This window comes from Muscardinus avellanarius (assembly GCF_963383645.1).
Source record: "Muscardinus avellanarius genome assembly, chromosome: X".
In the NCBI taxonomy this organism is placed as follows: Eukaryota; Metazoa; Chordata; class Mammalia; order Rodentia; family Gliridae; genus Muscardinus; species Muscardinus avellanarius.
This window is the reverse complement of record NC_137792.1, coordinates 26228613-26255690: the sequence shown is the minus strand read 5'-3', so window position 1 is coordinate 26255690 and position 27078 is coordinate 26228613. Positions and strand designations below refer to the sequence as shown.

The 27078-nt window shown below is 32.9% G+C and overlaps 1 protein-coding gene across 2 annotated transcripts in view; it reads left to right on the top strand.

The window, feature by feature from the left end:
* DMD (dystrophin) overlaps positions 1-27078 on the top strand; it is a gene marked incomplete at both ends in the record, with an annotated part of 2101015 nt that overhangs the window by 910672 nt on the left and 1163265 nt on the right. For both annotated transcript variants that reach the window (XM_080719244.1, XM_080719243.1), the window contains one exon: positions 25002-25149. In XM_080719244.1, the coding sequence (XP_080575370.1) occupies positions 25002-25149 (148 nt within the window). The remainder of the gene's footprint in view (positions 1-25001; positions 25150-27078) is intronic.

The following is a 27078-nucleotide window of genomic DNA, read 5'->3' as shown; positions in this document are numbered from 1 at the left end:
TAAGTAGCTAAGGTTGGCCGCGGACTCAGATTCTCCTGTCTCAGCCTCCCAAGTACTGGGATTAGAAGTGTGTGCCACCATGCCTGGCTCTACATTATATTTTTAAATGGAGTGGTAGAGGGAGATGAAACATGTTTAGCAAAATGTTGATAATTGTTCAAGATGCTGACAGGAACAAGGGTCTTCATCATAATATTATCTTTATGTCTTAGAAATTTTTCATGATATAGTGTTAAATAAAATAATTTAGAACTTTAGAATATAACTTTTTCTTTGCCAGTGGTTTTTAAATTTAGTTCAACAACCAAATTTAAATTATCTTGAGAGGCTCTAAAATCTAAATCACATACACTGATTTAGTTGGTTTGGGGTAGATCCTGACCATCTCTGGTATGTGTGTAGGAGTGTGTCTGTAGCTTCACAATTCCTTTAGATTTCCTAAAAAAACAATTATGGGCTCTTGAATCCACAATTCAAACGGCTGCCATTAGGTGGTGCTAGTTGTGAGCCATGATTTTTAGGCTCAACTTGTAGAGTTAACAGAACTTTATCTTGTTTTGATTTTTTCCCCCTATAAACACAGGAGTTCTTATTTTAAAAAAATATACACGAAAGTAATACCTTCAAAGAATAAGAAAATTTAACAAATTATGGACAGATATTATTGAGAACTTTATCTCTAATACATGTTTTGATGACCTAATCTCTAATATACTTTATGATATGTTTAACTTGACTCTTGATGTCTCTTGAGACATTATGGGAGGCATTTGATAAACAAAAGTATTATTAAAAATAAATATTAACTTCCATTAAATAAATTGTGAACAAAGGTAATAAATGCACAAATGTATTTCTTCCTAATTACTTGAACACATTTTGCTATTGGCTATTATATTAATATATGTGTATAGTATGGCTATGTAATGGGGTAGTACTGAATCCACATTTATTGATATGCTAATACCTTGAAGCTAAATATAATGGTGATATTCAAATAATCCCCCCGCCAGTCCATAAGAGAGATGATTGTCAGATATTCCATTATCTTAGCATTGTTACTTTCTATTTTCATAAGATCTTAAGCCAGCAGGTGTTAAACTAGAATTTCCTTCTCAAGTTTTAATATTTGCGTCATTCACTAGTTTGTAGTAGCATTTCATGAAACCAGCTCTGGAATGGCTTTTTTTTTTTTCTCAGTACTCAGGGCCATTCTATCTTTGAGATACACCCGCAGTCTTATTTTTTATTCTTTATTTTGAAATAGGGTCTCACTGAGTTACAAAGAGCCTCATTAAGTAGGTGAGGCTGTCCATGAACCTGGATCCTCCTGTCTCAGCCTCCCAAATGCTGAGATTACAAGCTTGTGCCAGTTTAGAATGGTTATCTTTACTTGGCAATTACTGAGCTAATTCTTGCTAGGACATCATCCACTTAAGCACTTTTGGAGTGATTTTCATAATTACTGTATAAAAAGACATACAGGTTTTGTGGATTGTTTTTTCACACTAAACCCCAAAATCATATAATTACTTCATGTTTTTTAATTTAATTAAAATCTTACTTAGCTAGCACAAAAGCTAGCAAGTCCCTTGCTGTCTTTTATTAAATGCAGAATTGTCATTAAAATACTTCACTTAGGTTAATTCAGTGATTTAAAATACTTACAGTCCAGTGAAAGTTCTTTTTCCAATGGAAGATGGTTTAGAGAATACATTATTAAATATTGGCATACACAAATTTTGAATAAATATAATTTTAACATCATGATATATAAAACTTAGAACATTGATCTATAGCCATTTCATAGTTTTAGAAATTATTAAAACTATAACCTAAAGTAAAAAGGTTAAGCTTTGCTCAAACTTCCATTGTTAATTGGGAGTAAAGCCTAGATTATAATCTTGGTATTATGATCCCTCCTTAATGACTATTTTAATAAACCTATATGTTTTCAGGAATAGCTGTGTGTGTGTGTGTGTGTGTGTGTGTGTGTGTGTGTGTGTGTGTAGTACTGGAGATTAAAATCAGGCATTCTACTTCTGAGCTATACCCCAAAACTTTATATATTTTTTTAAACAGGGTCTCACTACATTGATGAGAGTCTCATTATTGCTGCTTAGGCTGTCCTCAAACCTGTGATTCTCCTGTCTCAGCCTCCCAAGTACTGGAATTACAGGTGTGTGCCACCATGCCTGGCTCAGAATAGGTATATTTTTACCTGTTCAGCATCATAAAAGATACAAGAACAGCATAACTATAAGGAATTTCGCCAACTTTATTTTCATTTTAAAAACATATAAAATTATTATACATATATATGTGTGTATATACTTATACATGCACCAATGCATTCTAACTATATAATAAGATAATTAGATAAGCATGTGCACGAGCACACACGTGCAGGTGAGAGAGAGAGAGAGAAAGAAGAAGAAGGAGAAGAAGAAGAAGAAGAAGAAGAAGAAGAAGAAGAAGAAGAAGAAGAAGAAGAGGAGGAGGAGGAGGAGGAGGAGGAGGAGGAGGAGGAGGAGGAGGAGGAGGAGGAGGGGGAGGAGGAGGAGGAGATTATTCAGTCTTTCTTTAGCCTAAACATGGAAGTCATAATATGATCACAACAGAATCACTAAATCCAGTCCATATTCTATGGGAAGAATATATAATACCTAAAGAGAAGAGTATCAAAAATTTTGTAAATTCAATTGAAAACTATTACATAGCATACAGAATTAAGATGAAAAGTTACTTATTCCTGGAAGTTTAAAAGGCAATATTTTATTTTTCAAGTATCTTCCATTGTTGCTATTGAAAAGTCCAAAGTGATTATAGTTTCCGATGCTTTATTCTGTTCCTGTGAAATTTCATGATGATGAGCCCTGGTGTGTCTTGCTAAATACTTATAGTGTTGGGCATTCAGTGGGTCCTTTAAATTTGGAGGGATATTTTCTTTAGTTCTAAAACAATTGTGTCTTTTTTTTTTTTATAATTTCCTCTCCACAGTTTCTTTTCTTTTTTCTCTCTTTCTCTTAAGTCCTTTTGTTTGGATAGTGGACTTCCTAGAGCATGGGTTTTGAACCTCAACACTATTGGCACTTTGTGCTGGATAATGCTTTGTTGAGGGTAACTATACTGTGCATAGAAGAGTTTTAGCAGCATCTCTACTGATCACTCTCTACAATATTGAAATAGTGTTCTGTTTCCTAATGTGTGATGTTCAAAATGTCCATGATATCCAGAATGATACCCTTGTTGTAATTTTGGGGCCTACAGGTAACATGGCATCATCAACCAAAATCTATAGTTTGCATTAGAATTCATTCTTGGTGATATAAAAGCTGTAGTATTTTACTATTACATATCATTAATTATATGTTGGTATGGTTGATATCTGTGTCCCCAAATTTACATGTGGATATCCTTACTCTAGAGTACGGGTGTCAGAAAGTGGAGCCTTTGGAAATTGATTAGGCCATGAGTGTGGAACTGTCATATATGGTATTAGTGACCTTATAAAGAGGTTGAAATGACACCCCTCACCTTTTTTTGCCATGTGAGGTTACAGTGAGAAGATAATCATCTTTGAATCATAAAGCTGGCGCTAGTAAGATACCAAATTTTCAAGTAACTTATCTTGGACTTTCCAGCCTTCAGAACTATGAGAAGTAAATTCCTATTGTTTATGAATAATTCAATCTATGGTACTTTATTATGGCATCCTGAATGGATTAAGATATGTATTTTTTCTCTCTCTTATGCTAATCAGGTTCTCCAGAAAATAAATTTACAGTCTATTGCCTGGAAGACAGAAATTTAAGAGCCAGGAGGATGAAGAAGGACTTTTAGTCTTACCATTATATATATTGACCTTAATGTAATCCTCCACTTTCCGTATCATGGTTCATTCTTCCCATCAATTGATCCTATTTACCACATGTCAAGAATACTTCTCCATCAGCCTCATCACAAAGTAAACTACTTCCTCATGTCTGCTGGGATGAGACAGGAGTAGTGTCTAAGTTCTTTAAGCTGGGTTCTTGGCATGCAACTACCCATATTAAAGGTTCTAAATTCATCCTTTTATTCCCAACCCCACTTGGGGCTACATGGTCTTCTGAAACCTAATGCCTTCAATTTAGTTTTTCTGGGGTTGTACATAAAAAATGGCTTTCATGTTTTAATTTTCTTCTTTATAAACTTGATACGTCTTTGCAGGTATCTTTTATTCTACTTTCTTAATAATTTTGTTACTGTATCTTTTTGGCCAATTAGTATAATCTTAGATTATCTGGGAGAGACAGAAGAAGAAATGTATATTTTTGATTGTTATTTAATTGGTGCATTTGTAGTCATACATCTTAATGAAGTACAAGATGGTAGAGGCATACATGCACGCACCACTCACTTGGCCCTTCCTCATTTCCCATCCCATTCTCTCCCCACTTTCTCCTTCTCATGTTTGGTTTAGTGATTGACTTGGATGTTTTTAACTGGAAGTCTATGGTGAAGTTTGTCTCCCGTTCTCCTTTTTCATGTATCCCTACCTAGTATTTTGTAGTTGTAACTGGTTTGTCCCCTGTGGTCTCCATCCAGCCCTGTAAGGTTTAAAGTTCTTGCACTGCAATGTTATTGCTAATTCTAATCTATTTACCAAGCAAGAGAACAATGTTAACACAGCCCCTACTCACAGGGCTTTTCAGTTATTTTTAGGTCTCCAGGGGGTGATGGATTTATGTAGGGCTGTAGCCCCAGGCTATAGCCTGAAGCAGGACTTTTTCCCCATGCTTACTTTCATGGCAGAGAAGCCACAGACCAGCCTTTGATTTGGAACACTGAACTTAACTCCCATTCTACACCTTGCTTGAAGTACTTTTAGTCCCAAATATGCCACAGAATCAAAATTCTTGGCTGCTACTTTTGATCTGTGATTCAAAGCCAAGCCTGGCAGTTATGTCTGCTTCATTCAATGATTTATATTTCTATTACTATAGAAGTTTGTATTGAGTGTGTGTGTGTGTGTGTAAAATATAAACTTTTATATTTTTTCATTGCTGTACTTTTGTAGCAGATAGGGATGCCTCCTAGACCAGAACTCCCTAATTGTGCTTGCATTGTCTTTTATCGTAGATATCACCATAATATTTGGTTTTTCATAAGGCATATGTTGAATATAGGGCATACTAGTCTCAATCTTGCCTATTCTAGGCAGTCTACTAGAGCACTTATAGCATATCCCTTCTAGAAAGATTCAAGATAAAATGATTAGTTATTTTTTTCAACATATAAAAGAGATTTTATTTCCTTGCACAGAGGCATAATTCATAACCAAATAGCCTTTGTAACTTCACTTAGAATTGGCCACATATTGTTCCAATTATACTTCAGATCATCTTCTCCACTTCATACGTGGCCTATGTGACATTACACTTCAAGGACTCCACTGTTCCACAACCCTAATAACCAAAGTGGATGATCAACTAAGCTATCATCAAGTAACAAAGATTACTGGGAGCCATCTAAGTTTTGTTACAGAAGACAAGATAAGGACAAAACTTATTATTCCCCTTCTTTAACCCCCAATGTCTTTATCATTGATAACAGTCTAGCAGGAAATTAAGAAAACAGAATTAACTTATACATGCTTTATGACCTCAACTATAACCTTTAGTAGCTTTTATAATCTTTTAACATTTAACTTCAATGTACATCAAGTTGCTTATGTCTTTTTTAAATGGAAGCTCTAAAAGAGAAAAAGAATTCTTTCTTTTTTTCCCCTCCGGGCTACACTCCCAGACCTATTTTTATACTTTTTTATTTGGAAACAGGGTCTCTTAAGCCAGCGTGGCTGGCTTCAAACCTGCACGATCCTCCTGTTTCTGCCTCCCAAGCGTGGGGATTACAAGGGTATGCCACCATGCCCGACATGAGAAAAAGAATTCTAATAAAACACTTATATACAAAAAGTATGTCACCTAAATTGGTACATTGTTTGCTATTTTTACCTAAATAAGTAAGGGTAAAAATGTGTTTATGTATCCTATAATTGCTCCTTAAATTTTTTGGTTAAGTCTTGTTTCTCGATGTGGTAAAATATTACTTTGTTTTCTAGAGGTTGGCTTATCTTATTATCTTATTATGTAGTTACAATGCATTGGTGCGTGTATAAGTATATACACACACATATATGTATAATAATTTTATATGTTCTTAAAATGAAAATAGAGTTGGGGAGATTCCTTATAGTTATGCTGTTCTTGTATCTTTTATGATACTGAATAGGTAAAAATATACCTATTCCTAGCCAGGCATGGTGGCACACACCTGTAATTCCAGTACTTGGGAGGCTGAGACAGGAGAATCACAGGTTTGAGGACAGCCTAGGCAGCAATAATGAGACTCTCATCAACGTAGTGAGACCCTGTTAAAAAAAATATAAAGTTTTGGGGTATAGCTCAGAAGTAGAATGCCTGATTTTAATCTCCAGTACTACACATACATACACACACACACACACACACACACACACACACACACACACTCTGGAAATTGAACCCAGGAGCATTCTACCATTGAGCTACACCCTTCAGTCCTTTAAAAATGGAGGGAGGGTCTCACTAAGTTGTGTACACTGGACTCAAACTTGTGATCCTCCTGCCTCAGCCTCCTGTGATTTCAGCCATATACCACTGTGCCAGGCTCCCATCTATCTCTTCATCATTACCTGAATGACAGTGGTTCTCAAAGTATGGTCCCCATCCACACCCCAGCAACATTAGTATATATACCTGTGAACTTGTTAAAAATACAAATGTTCTGACCTATGATATTAGAAACTCTGAAGATGGTGCCTAGCAATCTATTTTAACAAGTCATTCAGGTAACTGATACTACATTTTAGAAAAACTAGTAAAAACCTTTGTACATGCTAGTTCTCATTTATCATATTCTTCCTCCTTTCTCTGCCTGGGAAAGCTTTGCTCATCTTCCAGACCCCAGTCTACTGTGCAGTGTTCCTTCATAGCTTCCTGTTCCCTACTGTTAGGCAAAGTTAATCCATTCTTTTTTATGCTGGCATTGCCTTTTGTCTTTGGATTCCCCAAAAGCAGACTCTGAGAAATATATTCAAGTCTACACAGGTTATCTGGAATGGCACAGGGAACACATTAAACAAACAAAGTGGGACAGAAAACAGAAGGATATCAATAACACGTTGTCTGTTCAATTCACCTAATTCTTTGGGAACCTGGAGTTTAATCATCATGAGAAAACCCTGGAAGATATACCTTGGATTTATCTCTGGGAACTGGGATACTTATGCATCAATTTTCATCAGTTATGGTTGACAACTACTCCCAGGGTTTTAACTTCTGAGCAGTTTTGGTTTGGCGTGGAGGTCATCATAGCAGACCTCTGCAACCAGAAGTCCTCAGGCAAAGAAATCCAAATTCTGGAATTTGGAAGTTCAGTCAATACCCTTGGAAACAGAAAGGGAAGGGAACATGTACCACGCAAAAGCACCATCTAGTACAACTTCATCATATACCCTTGTTAGAATACTTACTACACTACACATATTAAACTCTGAGTTTCTCCTTGGCAGGGTTAGTATCTGTTTTCATTTTATAGCCCTCGGATTTATATACTATTAATTGCAGTATTAAGCACTCATTAAGTGTTTATTGAGTGAATAAATAGTTAAATGTACAAATATTCTCTTTCATGCACATTTATGAAGTATTGCCAATAGGTTTTGAATGCTGATACTTTTATTTCTTACTCTATTTCTTTCCACATTCGTGTTTTTATTTTTAAAAATTTTGGTTATAATTATTACTCTTTCTGCACAAGGTATATTTACTTGCCTGAGAGCACAGCATATACCAATGTTAATCAAACTTTAGATGAAACACCTAAAATGATAGAAAAGAATCTGCTCTAATTAAATAATAAAGTAACCCCCACAGGTTTAGACATGTGCCTTCAGGTGTAGGAAAGAAAAAATACTTAATGAATATAGTAGTTTTATGCCAAGAACATTTCCCCAGTGCACTTATTTTTAATAAGATGGAATGTAAAATAGCAAAAGGAGCCTAGTTTTTATGATGATATTTATTCATAAGGTAGTAAGTCAGATATGATAAAAATTTTTTCAACCTTGCAAGATTTGGGTAAGATTTTAGATCATTAGATTTAAAGTGAAGTTGTCTTTTCTCCTTGGTATCATGCTGAAACTGGGCTGTTCCCACAGGCACATCAAGCTGTGAAATAAGGAGAAACCCCTAGAATGTATATAGCAGCAGTGGATTCAAACTAAAATTAGTATTACGGCCACACTCTCATAAGAGACCTTTGGCATATTTAATTTATTAAACACACTAGTCAAATAAATATAATCTGAAATCTGCTTTGAAATTAATTACTACTTATCTAACTTTATAAGAATTACTTTTTGCCTTACCCCTCTGACTTACAAGTGCAACTTCCAGCAAAATAGGTTATGTCTGCTGGAAATGGTTCCTATTTTTTTTTTTTTTTTTTTTTTTACTACTTGTGATCTTTGACAGTTTAGATCTTTTTGTCATGACAATTTTAATTGAAATACTACTGGAGTGAATTTCAGCACTTATTCTCTGTTAACACCATTTGGCATCTCTAAATTTCCCAGATCAATTAGAAATAGTGAAACAAGATTGTTTTATTTGAAAATTATTTTATAATTAATTGACAATTCTAGTGATTATTAGTTTCTATTCTGTGACCTTTGCAATTGAATCCAATAAACTAGTACTTTGTAAACATTAAGAAATTATAATAACTTCGTATATTCATTAAGACAGTATAGGAATACTACCATGTGTTTGTGAGCTCTTCATGATTATAACTACTTTAATAAGAAAAATAGTCTCATGGAGGTAATGTTCCCAGTGAAACTACATGAAAGAAAATAGAAATGCCTATGTAAAACTGAGCTAAGTAAAATGTTTTTATAATTTTATTTTTATATTTGTTTTTGTACCCTCATTCCAAATATATTCTAAGATATGCTATGATTTTATTCTTTAATTTTAATCATGGGCAAAGTAAATGAGTCCTCATGTAAAAGGGAAACACTTTCATAAGCTTATTTCAAGTTATACATTTTGGTGGTACTGGGGTTCCTAGAAGCCCTTCTACCTCCGGGCTACACTCCCAGACCTATTTTTTATATATTTTTTTATTTGGAAACAGGGTCTCTTAAGCCAGCTCAGCTGGCTTCGAACCTGCTCCATCCTCCTGTCTCTGCCCCCTAAGCGTGGGGATTACAAGTGTGCCACCACGCTCGGCCAAGTGATACATTTTGATTTGCTGCAACAATTCATGGATGGAATAAGCATTTTGACAGTTGAAGAAGCAAAATGATATAACTTTCTACAACTGTCAAAATGCTTACTCTGAATATTTGAAAGTAATACTTTAGTAATACTTTTGATAGGATAAGACCACATAAATGTCATATGTCTTGAGGACGAACATCTGATCACCATCCATTTTAAAATAGAATGTTCTTTAATTGCCATTCTCCTTTAGCAGAAAAAAAATTAAATTAAATATCTGGAAGTTAGGTCAAGTATATTGTCCTTCCCTCATTGAGAAAGAAACTGTTAAACACATAGCTTTCTCCCTGCCATTATAGCTTTGGTTTGCCCAATTACAGTGGCAATAAAATCAGTTTATATGCAGTGACATATTTGAGTCTTGTAGAAAAAAACACCAGTTCTACCTGAAAATAGCATACAAATTTCAGGAGCAGATGAGAAAATGTTCTTCAGCTCTACATATATTTTCTCGTTCATAGTTATGTTTTGGAAATGTTCACCTAAAAAGTTCCACATGTATCCACATGTCCTTTGTGATTTAATAAAATGTAAAAAATATAATATTTATGTATATTATTTTTCTGTATATTATGAGTATTATTGTCACCACTGATTGAGCACTTTTACTATCTCAACATTTAATATATTACTTCAAATCCTTACAACAATGCTGTGAAATAGATATTATGTCTATTTCACAAGAATTCTGAAATCTACAAATTTATATAACTTGCTAAAGTTAACAAAGTGCTATTAGGGAATAAAATAGTTTTAGGTTAAGGGTGGTCTGTGTTCAAATTTCACATGTGTATAACCTTGCTGTCTTACTACCTGCTCTTAATAAGTATGTCTTCATTTTGAAAGAGGATTGTCTCAGAGTTCTAATCTACACATTTTCCTGTTAAAAGGTATAATAATTCAAACTAGATATCTATAAATACATATTAAAATAAATTTTGTTGGATTAATTAAACTTGAATCTTCAAAAATTAAGGTGACAGTCAGTATTTGTCCAGTACCTTTCATAGAAGGAAAAATAGTGGTTTGAAGTAATTTCTTCCTTAGCATTTAGTGTAGTTAGGGGTAATGGCACCAATATGTTATAGTGAAAGAACTTTTTTAAAGTAGGTTAATAGAAATGTTAGGTTAAAAGGTAAAAATATTTCATTAGACAAGATAAAAAAAAGTTCCATAGAGCTATATACACTATAGTGACCATAATTAAAAATAGTTTTATTTTTATATATTTAAAATGGACTGTAATTATAAAAGACCAAATAATATCAGGGAGACTTTGTGAGGCAATCAATATATTTATGACCTTGATAGTGCTGATAGTTTCATGGGTATATGCTGATACCCAAACTTAACAAGATATATACATTAAATATATAGATATTACAAGTCAATCATATTTTAATGAATTAATTTTTTTAAAAGTATAGAAAATCACACTAAAAAAGAAAAGTGCTAGCAGTCAGGCATGGTGGCTCACGTTTATAATCCCAGTACTTGGGAGGCTGAGACAGGAATATAGCAAGTGTGCAGTTAGCCTATGCAACTTGTGAGGCCCTCCACAACTTAGTGAGACCCTGCTTCAAAATAAGTAATAAAAAACAGGGTTAAGGGTATAGCTCAGAGGTAGAATGCCCCTGGGCTCGACACCCAGTTCTGAAAAAAAATAAGGAAAAGAAAAAAGAAAAAGACCAGTAGCAAACATATCAATGTCAATCACTAAGCCAAACATGAAAAGGAAGGAGTGGGAAGGGAGTTGGGTGGGAATTGGGTAAGGGCTAATTGAGTGATGTGTGCATGTGTGCCTCTACCATCTTGTACCCCATTAAGATGTATGACTACAATGCACCAATAAAAATTTAAAAAGAGTGGTAGGGTAGGTCAAAGACAGTATGAATTATTTCTAATTAGTAGTATAAAATATTCTCATGGAGGGATATATATCTGAAGAAAGAATATTTTAGGACAAGAACTAATATAAACAAAATACCAAATGGAAAAAATGAGCCATTATAGTCATGAAAAATCAAGATAAATTTTATTTTGATTAAACAGTGTGAGATAATCACCATGATGTCCAATAAGAAGTGACTTCAAGAAATGACTATAAATTTCAGAAAATCCTGCTTAATAAGGAATTTAGATAATTTATGAATTCTTTCCTTTGAAATATAAAATTTATAATGGTTAGAAATACAAGAGTAGAACTAAGTAAAAGCAACATATTTTATGCACAAGAGGACTGTATATAGAGTAGATAATGTCTTCCATGAGATCATTTAGTTATTTCAATGGTACTAAAAGTATGAAAGCAAACATGTAGTGTAAACTCTCTTTATTCAACTATGTTATTGCCTTGTATCTCTCACTAGAAACATACAAGTCAGTCTCCCAAAGCATTAGTTTTTTTCACCTGAAAAATGAATGTAATAGTAGTACCCCAAGCTGGGGATAATATTAGTTTAGAATATTAGAACTCAGTTTGAAGTTCTTAGGAGAATGTTTATTTAGCATATATCTGTGGCTGTTTTCTTTTGCTGTTATATCTAAGAGAAAGTTTGTGCACCTGTTACTTATGCCTTGTGTTTCAATGAAGAAGGAGATATTACTTCCATTTTACCCACTAGCCAACAAATTAAATATAAATTTTAGAATATATGGTCTATAAATTAAACATATAGTCTTCATTTGGACTGTCAACTAGAAGACATGTAAATTAGGTCTAAACTATACTCATATTTTGTAATAGAAACATATAAGTATATAAAGTTCTAGGAAGTATGTTAGCTTACATTTTTAAAGAAATGGAAATAATTTAATTAAGATTGCTAAATCATTTTCTACAGCTGATTTTTCTAAAAGGTCCTAATATTAAAGGTAATATTACAGTTCACAAATAGCAAACTATTTCTGCTGCATTGGATATTCTTACAGGGTGCTAATTGTGCCAAATCAAGACATTGAAACTGAATAATTTTTAGGTTAATATTAGCATAAACTTGCATTGTGCTTTTTTATGAGAAACAATGCAGGAAGAGTATACATTAAATGTTTTTCCAACACTACAGAACTGTCAAATATCACACCTTTAACTCTACCATTGATCTACTGGGACTTTGGATTGTAGCAAGGATGTTTATAAAAGAAAAAAGAAAAAAAGAAAAAAATAGTGCAAAAGAAATGTGTAGAATACCAGATACCATTAATATCATATATATCTTTTATTTCCTTGTTATTATTAGCTAATTAAATAATCATGTTCCAAGAGGAGATGAAGATGTTGATCCCTATCTATTTGAGTACTAATAAATTTATCACAAGAGCATTTATGGCATCCGTCTTAAACCAAAATCATATGACTAATAAAATTTTCCTCAATTCCTAAAATCCATTTAGTCTAAGTACCTCTTTAGTGGATCCATTTTTTAAAAAATTGATTAAGCCAGGTGACTCAAAAAGTGGGCAGAAATGAGAGGAGTTAAAGACAAACTACACTAAATGCAATGTGATAACCTGAAATATGTGGTAATCTGGAAGAGAAAGGGCATTGGTGAAAAATCTAGACTATGGTTTAGCCATATTGGATCATGGGTGATTTTTTAGTTTTGCTAAATGTACAAGGTTACATAAAATCTTAACACTTAAGGAAACTGGGATAGACACACACACACACACACACACACACACACACACACACACACATATATATATATATATATATATATATATATATATATATATATATAATGGAAATGCACATTGTCTGTAAATCTAAAGTGATTTCAAAAAGCAAAGACAAAAAATTTATTAAGCCTCTATATATGATTTTCATTCAGATTTCAAACCTATTCATTATTGCAGTTCTTTTTACTTAATTCATATATAGGTCTCTTTGTTGTTTTGCATTGATAGGCTTTATTTGCTGTTTTTCTTTTTTTTTCCTTTTTATTTGTGGTATTGGGAGTGGAACCAAGGGGCTTTTCTACCTCCAGGCTGTACTCCCAGACCTATTTTTATACTTTAATTGGAAACATGATCTCACTAAGTTTCTGAGGGCCTCATTAAGTAGCTGAGTCTGGCTTCGAACCTGTGCGATCCTCCTGTGTCAGCCTCCCAAACTCTGGGATTACAAGTTTGTGCCACCACGCCCGGCTTGCTGTTTTTCTTAATGTCACAGAAAGTCTGTTTTATAAAAGGGGTTGCACCCACATTAGGAGTATATATGTTTACTATTATTATATCCTCTTGTTGGATTATTGCTTTTATTAATAAAAATGAGCTGTTTTGTATTTTCTGATAAATTTTGGCTTATATTACATGAGATTTGCTACCCCTTTTTGTCTTTGAGCTTCATTTGCATGACATATCTTATTCCAACCCTTCACCCTTAGTCTGTGAATATCTTTCCCTATTAGGGAAGTTTCTTGCAAATAGCATACAGATGGATTATGTTATTTAATCCAGTTTCCAGTCTATGTCTCTTAATTGGGGATTTGAAGTTATTGAGAAATGACTTTTCATTTCTGTCATTTTGAGTTGTATTTTCTGTTTTAGTGTTTATTCTTCCTAGCTTAGGTTGTTCGTTTGATGGAATTCATTCTGTCTCTTGTTTTGATGTTTATTTTTTATTTCTTCTTTGTGTTTTATTTCTTTGAGTAATTTTTTATGACTAGTTTGGTAGACATGAATTCTTTTAGCTTCAGTTTGTCCTGACATTTTTATTTATCCTTTTGTTTAGAAAGATATCTTTGCTGGATAGTCATTGAGGTGGTTTTCTTTCAGTGTTTGGAGTATATCATTACAGGCTCTCATGGCTTTCATTACTTGGTTTGAAAAAGCTGGAGTGAGTGATTCTTGTTTTACATCTGATTGCCACTCAGCCTTTTTCTCTCCATGCATTTAAAATTCTCTCCTCGGCATCTCAATTAGTCATTTTGATTATTATTTGGCAGGGAGAACTTCTTCTCTGATCTTGTTGAATTATGGTTCTCAGTGTCCTGAACCTATGTGTCCACCTCATTCGTAGAACTCAGAGGCATTCTCCCTCCAAACTATACTCCAACCCTATTTTCAACTCTTTATTTTGAAACAAAGTTTCACTAAGTTGTGGAGGGCCTAAGTACCTGAGACTGGTCATGAATCTGGAATCCTCCTTTCTCAGCCTACCAAGTAGTATTATAAGCATGTACTACCATGCCTGGCTAAAAATGATAGATTTTTATGTAACCATAAATCTTCATATTTGCATTATACCTTACCAGGTTTACACAAAGTGTATTCTTCTTTTATAAATGTCTTCACATCATTTTGTGTTTTCTTTTTCTGGAACTAGGGACTCAATCCAGGGGGCATTCTACCACCAATCTATACCCCAGCCCTATTTTAGTTTTTTTTTTTTTTTTTATTTTGAAGGAGGGTCTCACTAAATTGCTAAAACTGGCTTCAACCCTGCACTCCTTTTGTCTCAGCCTCCCAACTACTGAAATTGTAGGTATATACCACCATAACCAGGTTCCTTTTAAAAAAAATTGAAATAGGGTCTAGTTAGACTGCTGACAACACCTGCAACACTCTTATCTGTGCCTCTCATGTAGTGAAAATATAGGTGTTTTATTTGTTTTTCATTAATGAGGGCATCAATTTTCTGAAAGTATATTGGCTTATTTGTAAAATGATTTCCAAAATACACTGAGGGGGGTTTTAATTAATTACAAATTCTCTACCAATTAAAATTTATAGATCATTAATTATTATTATTATTATTATAAATAGTAATAAGATATCAGTGCTATTTATAGCTACAAGTATACTTTATTCTCCTCAAAATGCTATGTAAGCTAGGCAATATTATTCTTGTGTTCCTTGTGAAACAATTTAGCCTGAAACAGTTAAAATGGTATATCTAACGTTTTGTTCATGGCTCCCACCTGGAAAATATAAGGAGTCTACACAATTTATTCATAAACCATTTCATTCATTCATATCTTTATAAAATGTGTTAAACACTTATCACATTCTAGGAATAGTGTTTGGTATTAGGAATGCAAAGGTATAATAAGTATATTTCATTCTTTAAAATGTGTGCTGTCTGTTGAGGGAAAGCAGCTCTGTAAATATATATACATAATTAGTACATTAAATAATATGTTAATTGAGGTTTTACCAAAGTGGGGAAGCTTGTCTTAGGAAATAACTCATTACAGAAGAGACAGGACTTACAGAATAAAGGGCTAGTACAAAAGGGTGTTATTCTAGGGTGTAGCAAATGGTCCAGAGTAAAAGCAGAGCTTGGATTTTTATAAAATTTTTGATATATTTTCTGTTTTGAATATAATATACATTATGGGCGATGTGAATCTTTTGAGAACAGAAAGGAATAAGGAAAAGTGATATATAAATTAGAGTGATAAAAAAATCACAATAGGGAGAGATAAGTTGCAATATGTAGAGAAAACATATTAAGGGTTTTCATAAAAGTTTGTGGAAGTGGTTGACTAGGGGAAATAGGCAAATTATAAAAATCACATATAGTTTAGAATTAATAGTTAATAGAGGGAACATGGATTAAATGAACATGAAGAATAATTTATGGCCTCAAGAATTCTAGTTGTAAATTACTAAAATGAAAAGTAAATACTTAAAAGAGAAAATAAGAATTGTTGACATATCAGGGTTGAAGTATAGCTCAATGGTAGAATACTTGCCTAGCATGTACAAGGCCTTGGATTCCATTCCAGACCCCCCCCACACACACACACACAGAAAGGCCTACTGACAAATCATGTTTGAAATGAAAATAGATTGTACTAGTGAGGATAGTTCACAAAACAGCTGGATACATAATTCATGTAAGGGCCAGAACCAGGAGCTATGTTGTTATGATTTGGATTTAAAATGTCTCCTAAAGACTCTATGTTAGGCAATGCAGCCCAGTTTGAAGGCAGGGCATGGCTGGAGAGATATGTCACTGGGGCCATGTCCTTGAGGACTGTACTTGTCCATACCTCTGTCTTTCTGCTTCTGGCTTCCATGTCTGAGAACAGCTTTTATCTGTCACATATCCTGATATCATAGTTTCTGCTGTGTCACCAGTGACCATGAAATGAACCTCTAAATTTTCTAGCCATAAACCTTTCCTCCTCTAAGTTGTGAATATCAGGTGTTTTAGTCAAAGTTAAAAAAAACTGACTAAAATATGTGTCATAATAAAATTATAGATTAAGGGTTGATAAACTCCTCTCTATATTCCAAATCTGGTACACTATCTACATCTGAAATTAAAGTTTTATTGAAACCCAGCCACACCTACTTGTTTACATTTAGTCTGTCTGCTTTTGAGCTACAGTGGCAGATTGGAGTAATAACAAAGATATGTGGCCCACAACACTAAAATATTTATTCTCCAGACCTTTATAGATATTTACCAACCCTTGTTATAGATATCAGTTGAACCGTTGAGAGTGAAAGATATTCTATAGGAAAATATTCAGACAGGGAATCTGAGAGATTCACCCATAATAACTGGATTTCCATTTGAGGGAAAAATAGGCCTATGTCCTTAATCATGGCAAAAGATATTCCAGGGATTGGAAAGAAGTCATATTAGGTGTTGATAGTGATAATACAATTCAAATAGAGTCTAACTTTTCTTTTTGTTCATAGGCAATAATTGGAAAGTTATTATGAGAAACAAGGGAAACAAAATGTGTAGAAATTCAACAGTGAAGGAATGCAATAAAGACATGGGAAAGAGTTCCTAAGCTCAAGTGTTATAACCACTGTGAGAACCTAAAATCAAAGTATTGGTCCAAACTTTTGAAGCCTGAGAACCAGGCTCACAACCTAGGGAGGACTAGAGATCAATAAAATAAATAGGGTGTTACAAGATAAAATGTCACTCTAGGGCTGTAAAAATACCAGCATTGGCTATATTGAAAATAGTAAAACTGAATGTGAAAGCTATTACTTTATACCACTGTGTTTGCTTAGTTCTTTACCTTACTCTATAAATATTTCAAATTATAAAATTTTTATTAACAATGAGAGCTGAAGTAGTAGAATGGGGGAATTAGAAGTGGGACAAACATTTTTTCCCTTACTTATTGTTATTTTTCCACTGTAAATAATTATTTTGTAGTACATAAATGTCTTACTTAAAAATAAAAGTTGAATCTCTTGCTTAGAAAAACTATGTATATTACTATTTCAAATCATACACATAAATATAATCTTGTAGTATTATAGTCATAACTGAAAGAGAAAATATAGCTTTTTATATAAATGATATGTTAATGAATATTAGTTAAATGAATATTGCTTAAGCAAATGTAGAAAGCAATTATCAAAAAGAAAACATATATATACATATATATATGTATATATATGACAACATTGTTTATTAGTAACTTTTCTATGTCAAAATAAAGTATTAAAAGAGACAAAATAGAAACCACTGAATGGAAAAAGATTTTTAAAATACATATATAACATATAAAGTGTGCACACTAATAACTATGAATAATTCATATAAATATTTAAGAAAATAATAAACAGTCCAATTGAAAGATGATAAAAACTATTGAAAAGTGAGAAGTGACATAAAAGGGTTTGTGAACTGCTTATCATATTCTATATCTTGACCTAATGTTTTAATAAAATGACCACTGTATAGGAAATAACTAATATTTTTAAGTGTCACAGTAATACTAAGACTTTTCTCATTTTCTCAAGTAATAAATCCAAACAACTTGATGTTTCTAAGTCCCACTAATATTCAGGGACATGTAAATTAAAATAAAAATAAAATATCCTCATATACCAACTAAAATGACTGAAATTCTAATGTCTAAAAATACCAAGTGTTGATGAACACTGGAAGATTTTGTCTTACGAAATTTACAGATATTCATTTCACCCTCATAATTAACCTTAGGAAGTATGGGCTATATTTAAAATAACAGTGTTTCAGACAGATTACTTGCTTGCCCAATGTTACATGGTTCAAGGTAGAGTCAGGATTCCAAACTGTAGGTAGTCTGATCATTATTCTGCCTGTCTGAAGAGGCATGAGAATGGGTTCAGGTATAGGACTGTATCCAGTAGTAGCATTAAGACTGTCACACATTAGGAGTGGAGTCTAATTATACACATAGACCAATTATGTAAATTAGGTATGAACTTTTGTATTTTGTCTAGAAAGTGGGGGAAGTATCCTAACAGTAGTAAATGAAAGTTATATGGGAGGCCAGAATGTGATAAGTTAACAAGAACCTGTTTCAAAATAAAAGGGGCTGAAAACGTAGCTTTTTTGTAGAACATCCCTGGATTTAATCCCTAGTATCTCCAAAAATTAAAAACATAAAATTTAAACATTTGTAAGAATAAAAGGAGTCTGGGAAGGCTGAGGAGCATTGGAGCTGTGGTAAGCTCCTCAGGTTGAGCCAGGTTCTACAGAAGAAACTTCATAACTATTAGGATGTGTGATGGGGAGAGTAGCATTTTTCACTATAACAAAATACCTGAGACTTGACAACTTTATAAATAAAATATGTTTATTTAGCTTACAGTTCTGGGGATCGAAGGGCATGGTGCCAGAACCAAATTGACCCTGGGGAGTACCTCATAGCTGTTCACATAATGGCAGGAATATATGTCAGAGCGAGCAGTAACCCCACCAGGCTGAGTCAGAGGGATCTATGCAGAGTCAGGCTGAGGCCTTTACAACAACCCTCTTACTACCAACGTTAATCCTTGCTGAGAGTATGTTCCCCAGTGTTCTACCACTAGGCCCCATCTCTTAAAGGAACCCCATCTCCACATCATTGCACTGAGGTGTAAGCTTCCAACATATGGATCCTTGGGGGACAAAACCACATCCAAACCATGGCAAAGAGGACTTAGGAAGGTACTGATTATGATTTGGGGCAGATAACTAATTTAATTTTTATTTATCAGCACCTGCATTTATGGTCCTTAACACTTACCTAATCAAAGATGAAATATGTAGGAAGAAATAATCAGCAGCCCAATGCTGATTTTGCAGACTTAAGTGTAAAGTCACAATGGATATGTCAAAAGGCTACTAGGGTGTTATTTATTTAAATTTATTTCTTGGAATGGAGCACTACCTTAATGGCCTGAAAGTGTTAAAGTGTGTCCCATAGTACCTAAATTACTCCCTAAATGTAATTTATGCTCAAGAATAATCTGACTAACTTGATTTAAGAACAGCAGGAAATAAGTTATGCTGCACATAAATGAAGTAGCGGTATAATTTTAAATACTGCTTGCATAGTGAATGGAAATTTTAATATTTGCACAATTTTAAAATCACTTGATTTATTATCCATATGTTTACACTGACATTTTTGTACTTTATATAGTTTAGGCTACATTTACACTTACTGCCAGGAGAAAATGCAATTTTTTCCCTAGAAATAACATGGAAGGAAAAACATTTATTTTCTATTTTTAACATAACTTTCTGTTTCTAGTTGTTGATGCCTTTTTCCTCACCCAATACAGTTCAATTAATGGAGTGAGAGGAATTTATAGAAAACAGGGACAGATTAAAGATTACATTTATAAAAGTAGCATTGTAAAATCAGCAAAAAATTTATATCCATTCAGAATCTTCCTTGGTGGGAGTTTACGTTTATAAGTAATCATGACAAAAAATGTAATTTTACATAGTAAATTCAAGACTAGATTTATAATCCATTATTAACAATGCTGTAGACTATATTTTAAAACATTTATGTGATGCTTCAAATTGCGGGTAAATATTATTACTCACATTAAATGTCATCGTATGTAAAGCATATGCTTCTATTCTTTAATATTTTGTTTGAAAAGAGTTACTCATTTTAACACTAACTTTAATAATAAAATTAAATCAACTTCACAGTTATCAAAGTTTTAGCAGTTGCATGCTATATTGAATACTTTATATATTTATCAAGTAAGAGTTTATGTTGTTTATAGAAAGTCTTTAAGAATTAAAGTCTCGGGTTGCAAGAGTTTGAGAGAAGTAAGCAGAGGGAAAGGAGGATATTTAAGGAATATTTGATTGATGTACAAATCCCCAAGTCCTTTATCAGTTGGTGGGTTTGGGTTGATGGCAATGGTTCTGTGTGGCTGGAAACCCCATCATGCTTCACTTTGGAAACCTGGAACAGGAGTATAAATGGAGCATACAAGCTCTCAGCACATTCTTCTTTCTTTTCTAATTCTAGCTTTGTCTTAATCAAGTGTAGAGACCCTACTGGCTTTCTTTTCTTGGTTAAATATGGAAGAAAGATAAACTGTAAAAAGGATTATATATCAAGAGGAGGAGGGTTTGTGGAATCTGATGGGAAATAGTTGTCAATGTCTCAGTTGGTCGAGGGATGAGATGGTTGCAATAGGTCTGAGGTTGGAAATCTTTTGGGTATGCAGTGGCTTGGAATGGAGAGTACATGTATTTGTAGCATGTATGTTAAAAAAAGGTCACACCTCCTAGTTGCTGAGGTGTTGGCAAGAGGATAATTCAAGTTATTAGATAGGAATAAAAGCAAACTAAGAAGGGAATCCATTATCGTTGCAAAGGTGGACTAGAAATTGTGACAAACCAGCAAGTTCCTTGGTGTAATAGCAATCACTAGCCTGTGAGACTGCCGTTTAAAATTCTTTCTAAAGTATTTGATTTTTCTGACTCTCAAATATAAAAGCACATTGAATAAAACTAGATAATATATAAAATAAATAAAATATAAAATAAATATATATAAATAAAATAAAATATAAATAAAATATAAAATAAATAAATAAAACTAGATAATATATAAAAATATATCATGGAAAATGAAATCAAATCTAGTCTCACTAAGATGGAGCAATGCTAACTACCCTCTATAGATTTATATGTTCCCATTAAACAACAACTCTTGATTTTAATGATACAAGTGCTTGTTAGACATACAATGTGTAATTCTTCTTTTGAAGGGAATATATATTCTTAGTTTAATTTTTGTATAAAAGATACCATTAATATACATGCATACTAAATTATTTGTAAATGCACAAAACATTCTCAAGATCATTTTGTTGCTGAAGGGCATATCTTATTAACTCTAAAATACCATCAATTTTCAAAGGAAGGTTCTTGTTTTTAAACCAGCTATAGTTAGAGACTGCCTCTATTGGCTATTACTGGCTACCTTTTTCATGCCACCAAAATACTCAGTTTGGGATATTTTTTAAGGTTAGATATATTGTGATTTATTAAATGCAGATCTGTCAGAGTGTTGTATACTTGCAGATATATAATTACTCTTAGGTGGTTAATAAAGAATAAAATAAAAGAAAATCCCCAAAATATATTTTAATCGGTTAACTAGTAAGTTGGGCTTTGATTATATAAAAAGCTAATTCTCACTAAAGAACTTGTGGTACAGTACAAAGGCATCATTGCAATCACAAATATCTGCATCAAAACCTCCTCTAGACAATTTAATACCATGTTTATGACCTTTTGGCAAGTTATTCGGCCTCTTAGCTTTTCGCAGTGGAATGTGGGAATAATCATTGTTATGCTACATGGATAATGTAGGTTTCAATGAACTGGTATATACATATATAGTACAATAAAAGCACAGAGCACAATACATGGCTCACAATAACGGTTCAAGAAATGTAAATTCTTTCCCTTTCCTAGTAAATAATATGTTGATATGGTTATATTTGGTACTGAAGTTATTTAAAGTTCCTAAATGATGGTAAAGGTCTGAGAAGATGTCACAGTAATCAAAGGTATAGACCATGAAACCTTAAGTGAAAAAGAAACTGACTGACTACTATATACAGAGGCAACTCTACAGCAAATTTAAGAATGAATTTTGATTTAGTACTAGCAGATAGATTTTTAGTACGGGTTCCAGGAGACCAGGTAGTTCATGTATCCCCATAAGGATTCAAATCACCTTAAATGTATGTGAGAATTCCCTGTGTATTAGTTAAAATGGCAATCATCAAGAACACAAAAAACAAGTACTGGTGAGAATCTGGGGAAAAGGAAAACGTATACATTATTGGTGGGACTGCAAGTGAGTATAATCACTATGGAAATCAGTATGGAGGTTTCTCAAAAGACTAGTCAAAAGACGAGGAATGCAATCACCATATGATCCAACTATGCCACTCCTTGGTATTTATCCAAAAGGACTAAAGTGAAAATACTGTAGTGATATATGCATACCTATGTTTATAATAGCAAAATTCACAACAGACAATACCACCATAGATGAATGAAAAAAGAAAACATGGTTGGTATATACGATAGAGTTATATATTCACAGTAGTATTTTACTCACCATATCTTTATGACAAAATTTTGTCATTTCCTGCTAAATGGATGGAACTGTAGAATATCATGCTTAGTAAATTAAGCCAGGCGCAAAAAGTCAAGGCTTGTATATTGTTTCTCATTTGTGGAAGCTAGAGAGAGTAAATGAATAAAAAGGGACTTCATAAGAATAGAGGAAGTGGATTGGGGGAGGGACATGAAAAGCAAGATACTGGGGAATGAAATTGACCAAATTCTATTACATGCACATATGAATATATCACATTTCTGTACTTATGTATAATTACAATGTTCCAGTAAAAAAATGGGGAAAAAGCAAATGAATTTTCTGAGTACTTTTAAAATAGCAAATATGAAAGTTCCACCTCCAAAGATACTCATTTAATTGATCTGCTGTAGAGACCCAGGATATGTGTTATGTTATTGTTAATGTTTTGTGTTATTGTTGTTGCTTTCTAATGCCCCAAATTATTCTTACGCATGGTGGTTTTATGATGAATGTGAAGCTCTAGCTTATTTAATTTGTTCCTCAATCTTTTCTATGAGCATAAAATTACCAATGCCTTCATAATAATATTGTTATATGAGATATTAATATAGTATCTTGAGCCAAGTATGATGGTGCATGCCTGTAATCCCAGTACTTGAGAGGCTGAGACAAGGGTTGCAGGTTTGAGAACCTCAGAAAGTAGAGAGACTCTCATCAACCTAGCAAGAAAGACCCTGTTTCAAAGTAAAAAATAAAATTGGGGTGGGAATATAGCACAAAGATAGAATACTTCTGAGTTCAATCTCCAGTACCACAGATTGAACTCAGAAGTATCGAGATTGAAGTACTGAGATGGGAAAAATATATATCTTTACTGGTTTATTTAATTCTTTTCAGTCTCTTCTATGACCAGAAAAATGACCAATATCTGTATCTTAATTTTTTTTTCATATGAGATATAAATATATTGCCTTGTACTGAGCCCTGCCAGCATCCTGATTTAACATTTTAGTGGATACAATAAAGCAAAAAGGATGAAGAAAGATAGTCATCATCTGGTTTAAATTAGTATACCTGTTGGCTACTTGCTTATATATGAACCTAAAGGACAAGTTACATCTGTTATTCTGGATGCTCGATGATGTTAATGAAGAGATAGTTTTGAATTGAGTAATATTGAAACTGATAATTTTATATGATATTTTGATTTGGATAAAATATTTTTATTTTTGTGCTTTTATTGGTGCATTATAGTCTCACATCATAATGTAAATCATATTGACAATGGCATACATGCACAGAGTCCTGGTGCCCCCTCACCTCCCTATTTCCCTCTATCTTAATGCCAAGTACCCAGATTGACATTGTTAATATTCACATGTATATCCATAGTCTATGGTAGTATTTTCATTAATGAACCTCAGTCTTCCTTTTCCCCTGCCCTTTTTCCCTTGCTCAACTGAGGTTTTCCCCTCCATTATCAGGAGTCTCTCTTGTTTCCCAATAATTCTCTATCCTGCAAATATTAGAGAAAACATATGACCCTTCACTTTCTGTGATTGTCTAATCTCACTTAACATAATGTTCTCCAGGTCTTTCTATCTTCTTGCAAAAGATGTAATTTTGTTATTCTTTATTCCTGAGTAGAATCCCATTGTGTGTACTTCCCAGAATTTTGTAATCCATTTATCTGTTGATAAACACCTTGAACAAAATTTTTACAATTAAACATATAACTTCAAATATTTCATTTATGATGGTGGTAACTCTTAAAATTCTTAGAAATTATTTTTTGGATATTGGGTATTGAATCCTCGGACATTGAATACCCAATATATATCCAACACTTTTTAATTTTGTAAATTTTTGAAACAGGGTCTTAGTAAGTACTGAGGGCCTTATTAAATTGCTAAGACTTACCTCAAAGCTGAGATTCTCCTGTATCAACCTCCCAAGTACTAGGAATACAGTCTTGTAATACCATATCCTGGTAAATTCTTGAAATTTTAAAATATTAAGTTTGATCACAGGGAACAAAATGCCAATACTTCAAAATAGTTGTTTTTTTCTTATTTCAATATAATATATATATTCAATTTTAAAGGATAAAAGTAGCCTTTAAATTTAAATCATCCTTTCTATTCACTGTCAATGATTATTTCTCTTAATTGACACTGAAATCCACAAATATAAGAAACTACAAAATACTAGCTTTGTCAATATAAGCAAAATATATGCTATGTCCACACAACTTGTTTTATATTATCCACTTATTTCTTTGATCCTCATTTTCCACTTCTAGGCAATTTGACAGATCTGTTGAAAAGTGGCGTCGTTTTCATTACGATATGAAGATATTTAATCAGTGGCTAACAGAAGCTGAACAGTTTTTCAAAAAGACACAAGTTCCTGAAAATTGGGAGCATGCTAAATACAAATGGTATCTTAAGGTATGTTTTTTTTTTAAATTTCTCTCTGAATTGTCTTTATCTTTACCATAAAATCATAAGTATTTGACTTTTTAAAGTTCATGTTGTGAATGATGACTAAAATTTATAATTCATCTCTTTTGTTGTTCTCATCAAAGATAATATAAAATCTTAACAGTAATCATGTTGGAAGGCTGCTATGAACTTTTTGCAAAAGGATTAAAGAGTCAGCGTAGACAGAGCTGGTTTATCTGATGAACTGCCAAGTGTAATTGCATCTGTGATGCAGGGCATCATCTTACAGCAGGGTGCACTGTGGCTTTGGGGCAGTGTGTATTTTTGCCTTATGTTGAAACCTGGCCAAAAGGAGAACTTGTGGTAGACTTAGCAATAAAGTCCCGAAAAATATCCATCATGATAAAATTGCAGTTGTTTCCCTAAAGACAATTTGTGGCAATGTAGCAATATTTCTATATATTCTATTGACAAAATGCCTTCTGAGATAGTCCAGAGGCCAAAACAATACAGACTTAATTGGTGGTACTTATTGACTTTTTATGGTTTATGTTAATGGAGATGCAACATATGGATTATAACCAGTGTATAGTTTAATTTCAACTTGTGTGTCTTTTGAACACACAGATAAAAATAAATTGAATTTTGGAGGATATAATTTAGTTGATAAATTATATAGTTTAGGTGTAAGAAATATTGTGTTTATTATACTAAGGCTTAAGTATTTTTGTAGCTGTTTTAACTCAAGTTGTGTATGTTGCAATTCTCAATCAATTGAATTTGAATTTTGGCCAATTTTTTATGCCAGAAAATACTGATGAAGACAAATGAAGGCAAAGAAAATTATAGTATATTTAATAGCTTAGGCATTTAGAATGCTGGATTCATAAAAGCAACGTTATATTAAACTTGGTAATTCTATATTCTCAAATATTTGTGCATGGTAAACTGTCTTTCGTCGTTAAGGATTTAAGCTGTCAAACTCCTATATATGTATATTACAAGCTATGTTAACACTTCAAATCTCATATAATTATGTATATATTAGACAAACATATACAAGCTAGCATCATCATTTGGAGAAAGGAAATTTGTATCATGCAGAAGAAAGATTTCTAGTGACGTGGAAGTGAACTTTGAGCCAATACCGCATAAACTAGGTCTTAGGAAGAAAAGTATAAATATCATATAGACATACAAGGTGTCGCTGGGGAGATACATAGACATATATAAAACGGTATCTGACACAAAGTATATAATCTATGCTTTATTAAGAAATTAACATGTATTTATTGTCAACAAGTCAAACAACATACAAATATATACATTCTGCTTCCCAGAAGGTATTTTGCTTTTCTTTTTTGGTTGTACTTGGGATTAAATATGAGGCCTTCCATATTCTATGCACATACTTTATCACTAAGCTATTTTGTCCCCAGAACTTGGCAGGAATTTTGGTACATATTTCAAGTTCATTTCCTTTGAAAGCCCACTCTAAAATAGATATTAGCATGAAGAGGTTTATTAGGGAATACTTTTGAGATCAAGCAATTTGTTTATTACATGCTTTGGCTTTCTTCAGGTTTTTTATTCTTGAAGTCTGTTTTATCTTGTATCTGTGAGTTTATCACTTTCCTCAAATTTTTAAATCTTTCAGCCATTAAATTTCATTAACCTTTTTTCTAGAATACAGTTAATTTTAGAAAAGAGGAAAATTTCAAATACACATATATTTGGTGACTTAAAGCTGCTGCAATCGTCACTGATGTTCCACTCATTTTCTTTGCAGTCTCTCTTTTCCTCTATAAATTGTAATATATTATTTCTATTGTCAAATTAACTTATATAATATTTTGCCATGACTAATCTGTGACTAATCCAATCTAGCTTGTGTTTTTAACATCAGACATTATAGTATTCATTTCCTAGAAGTGT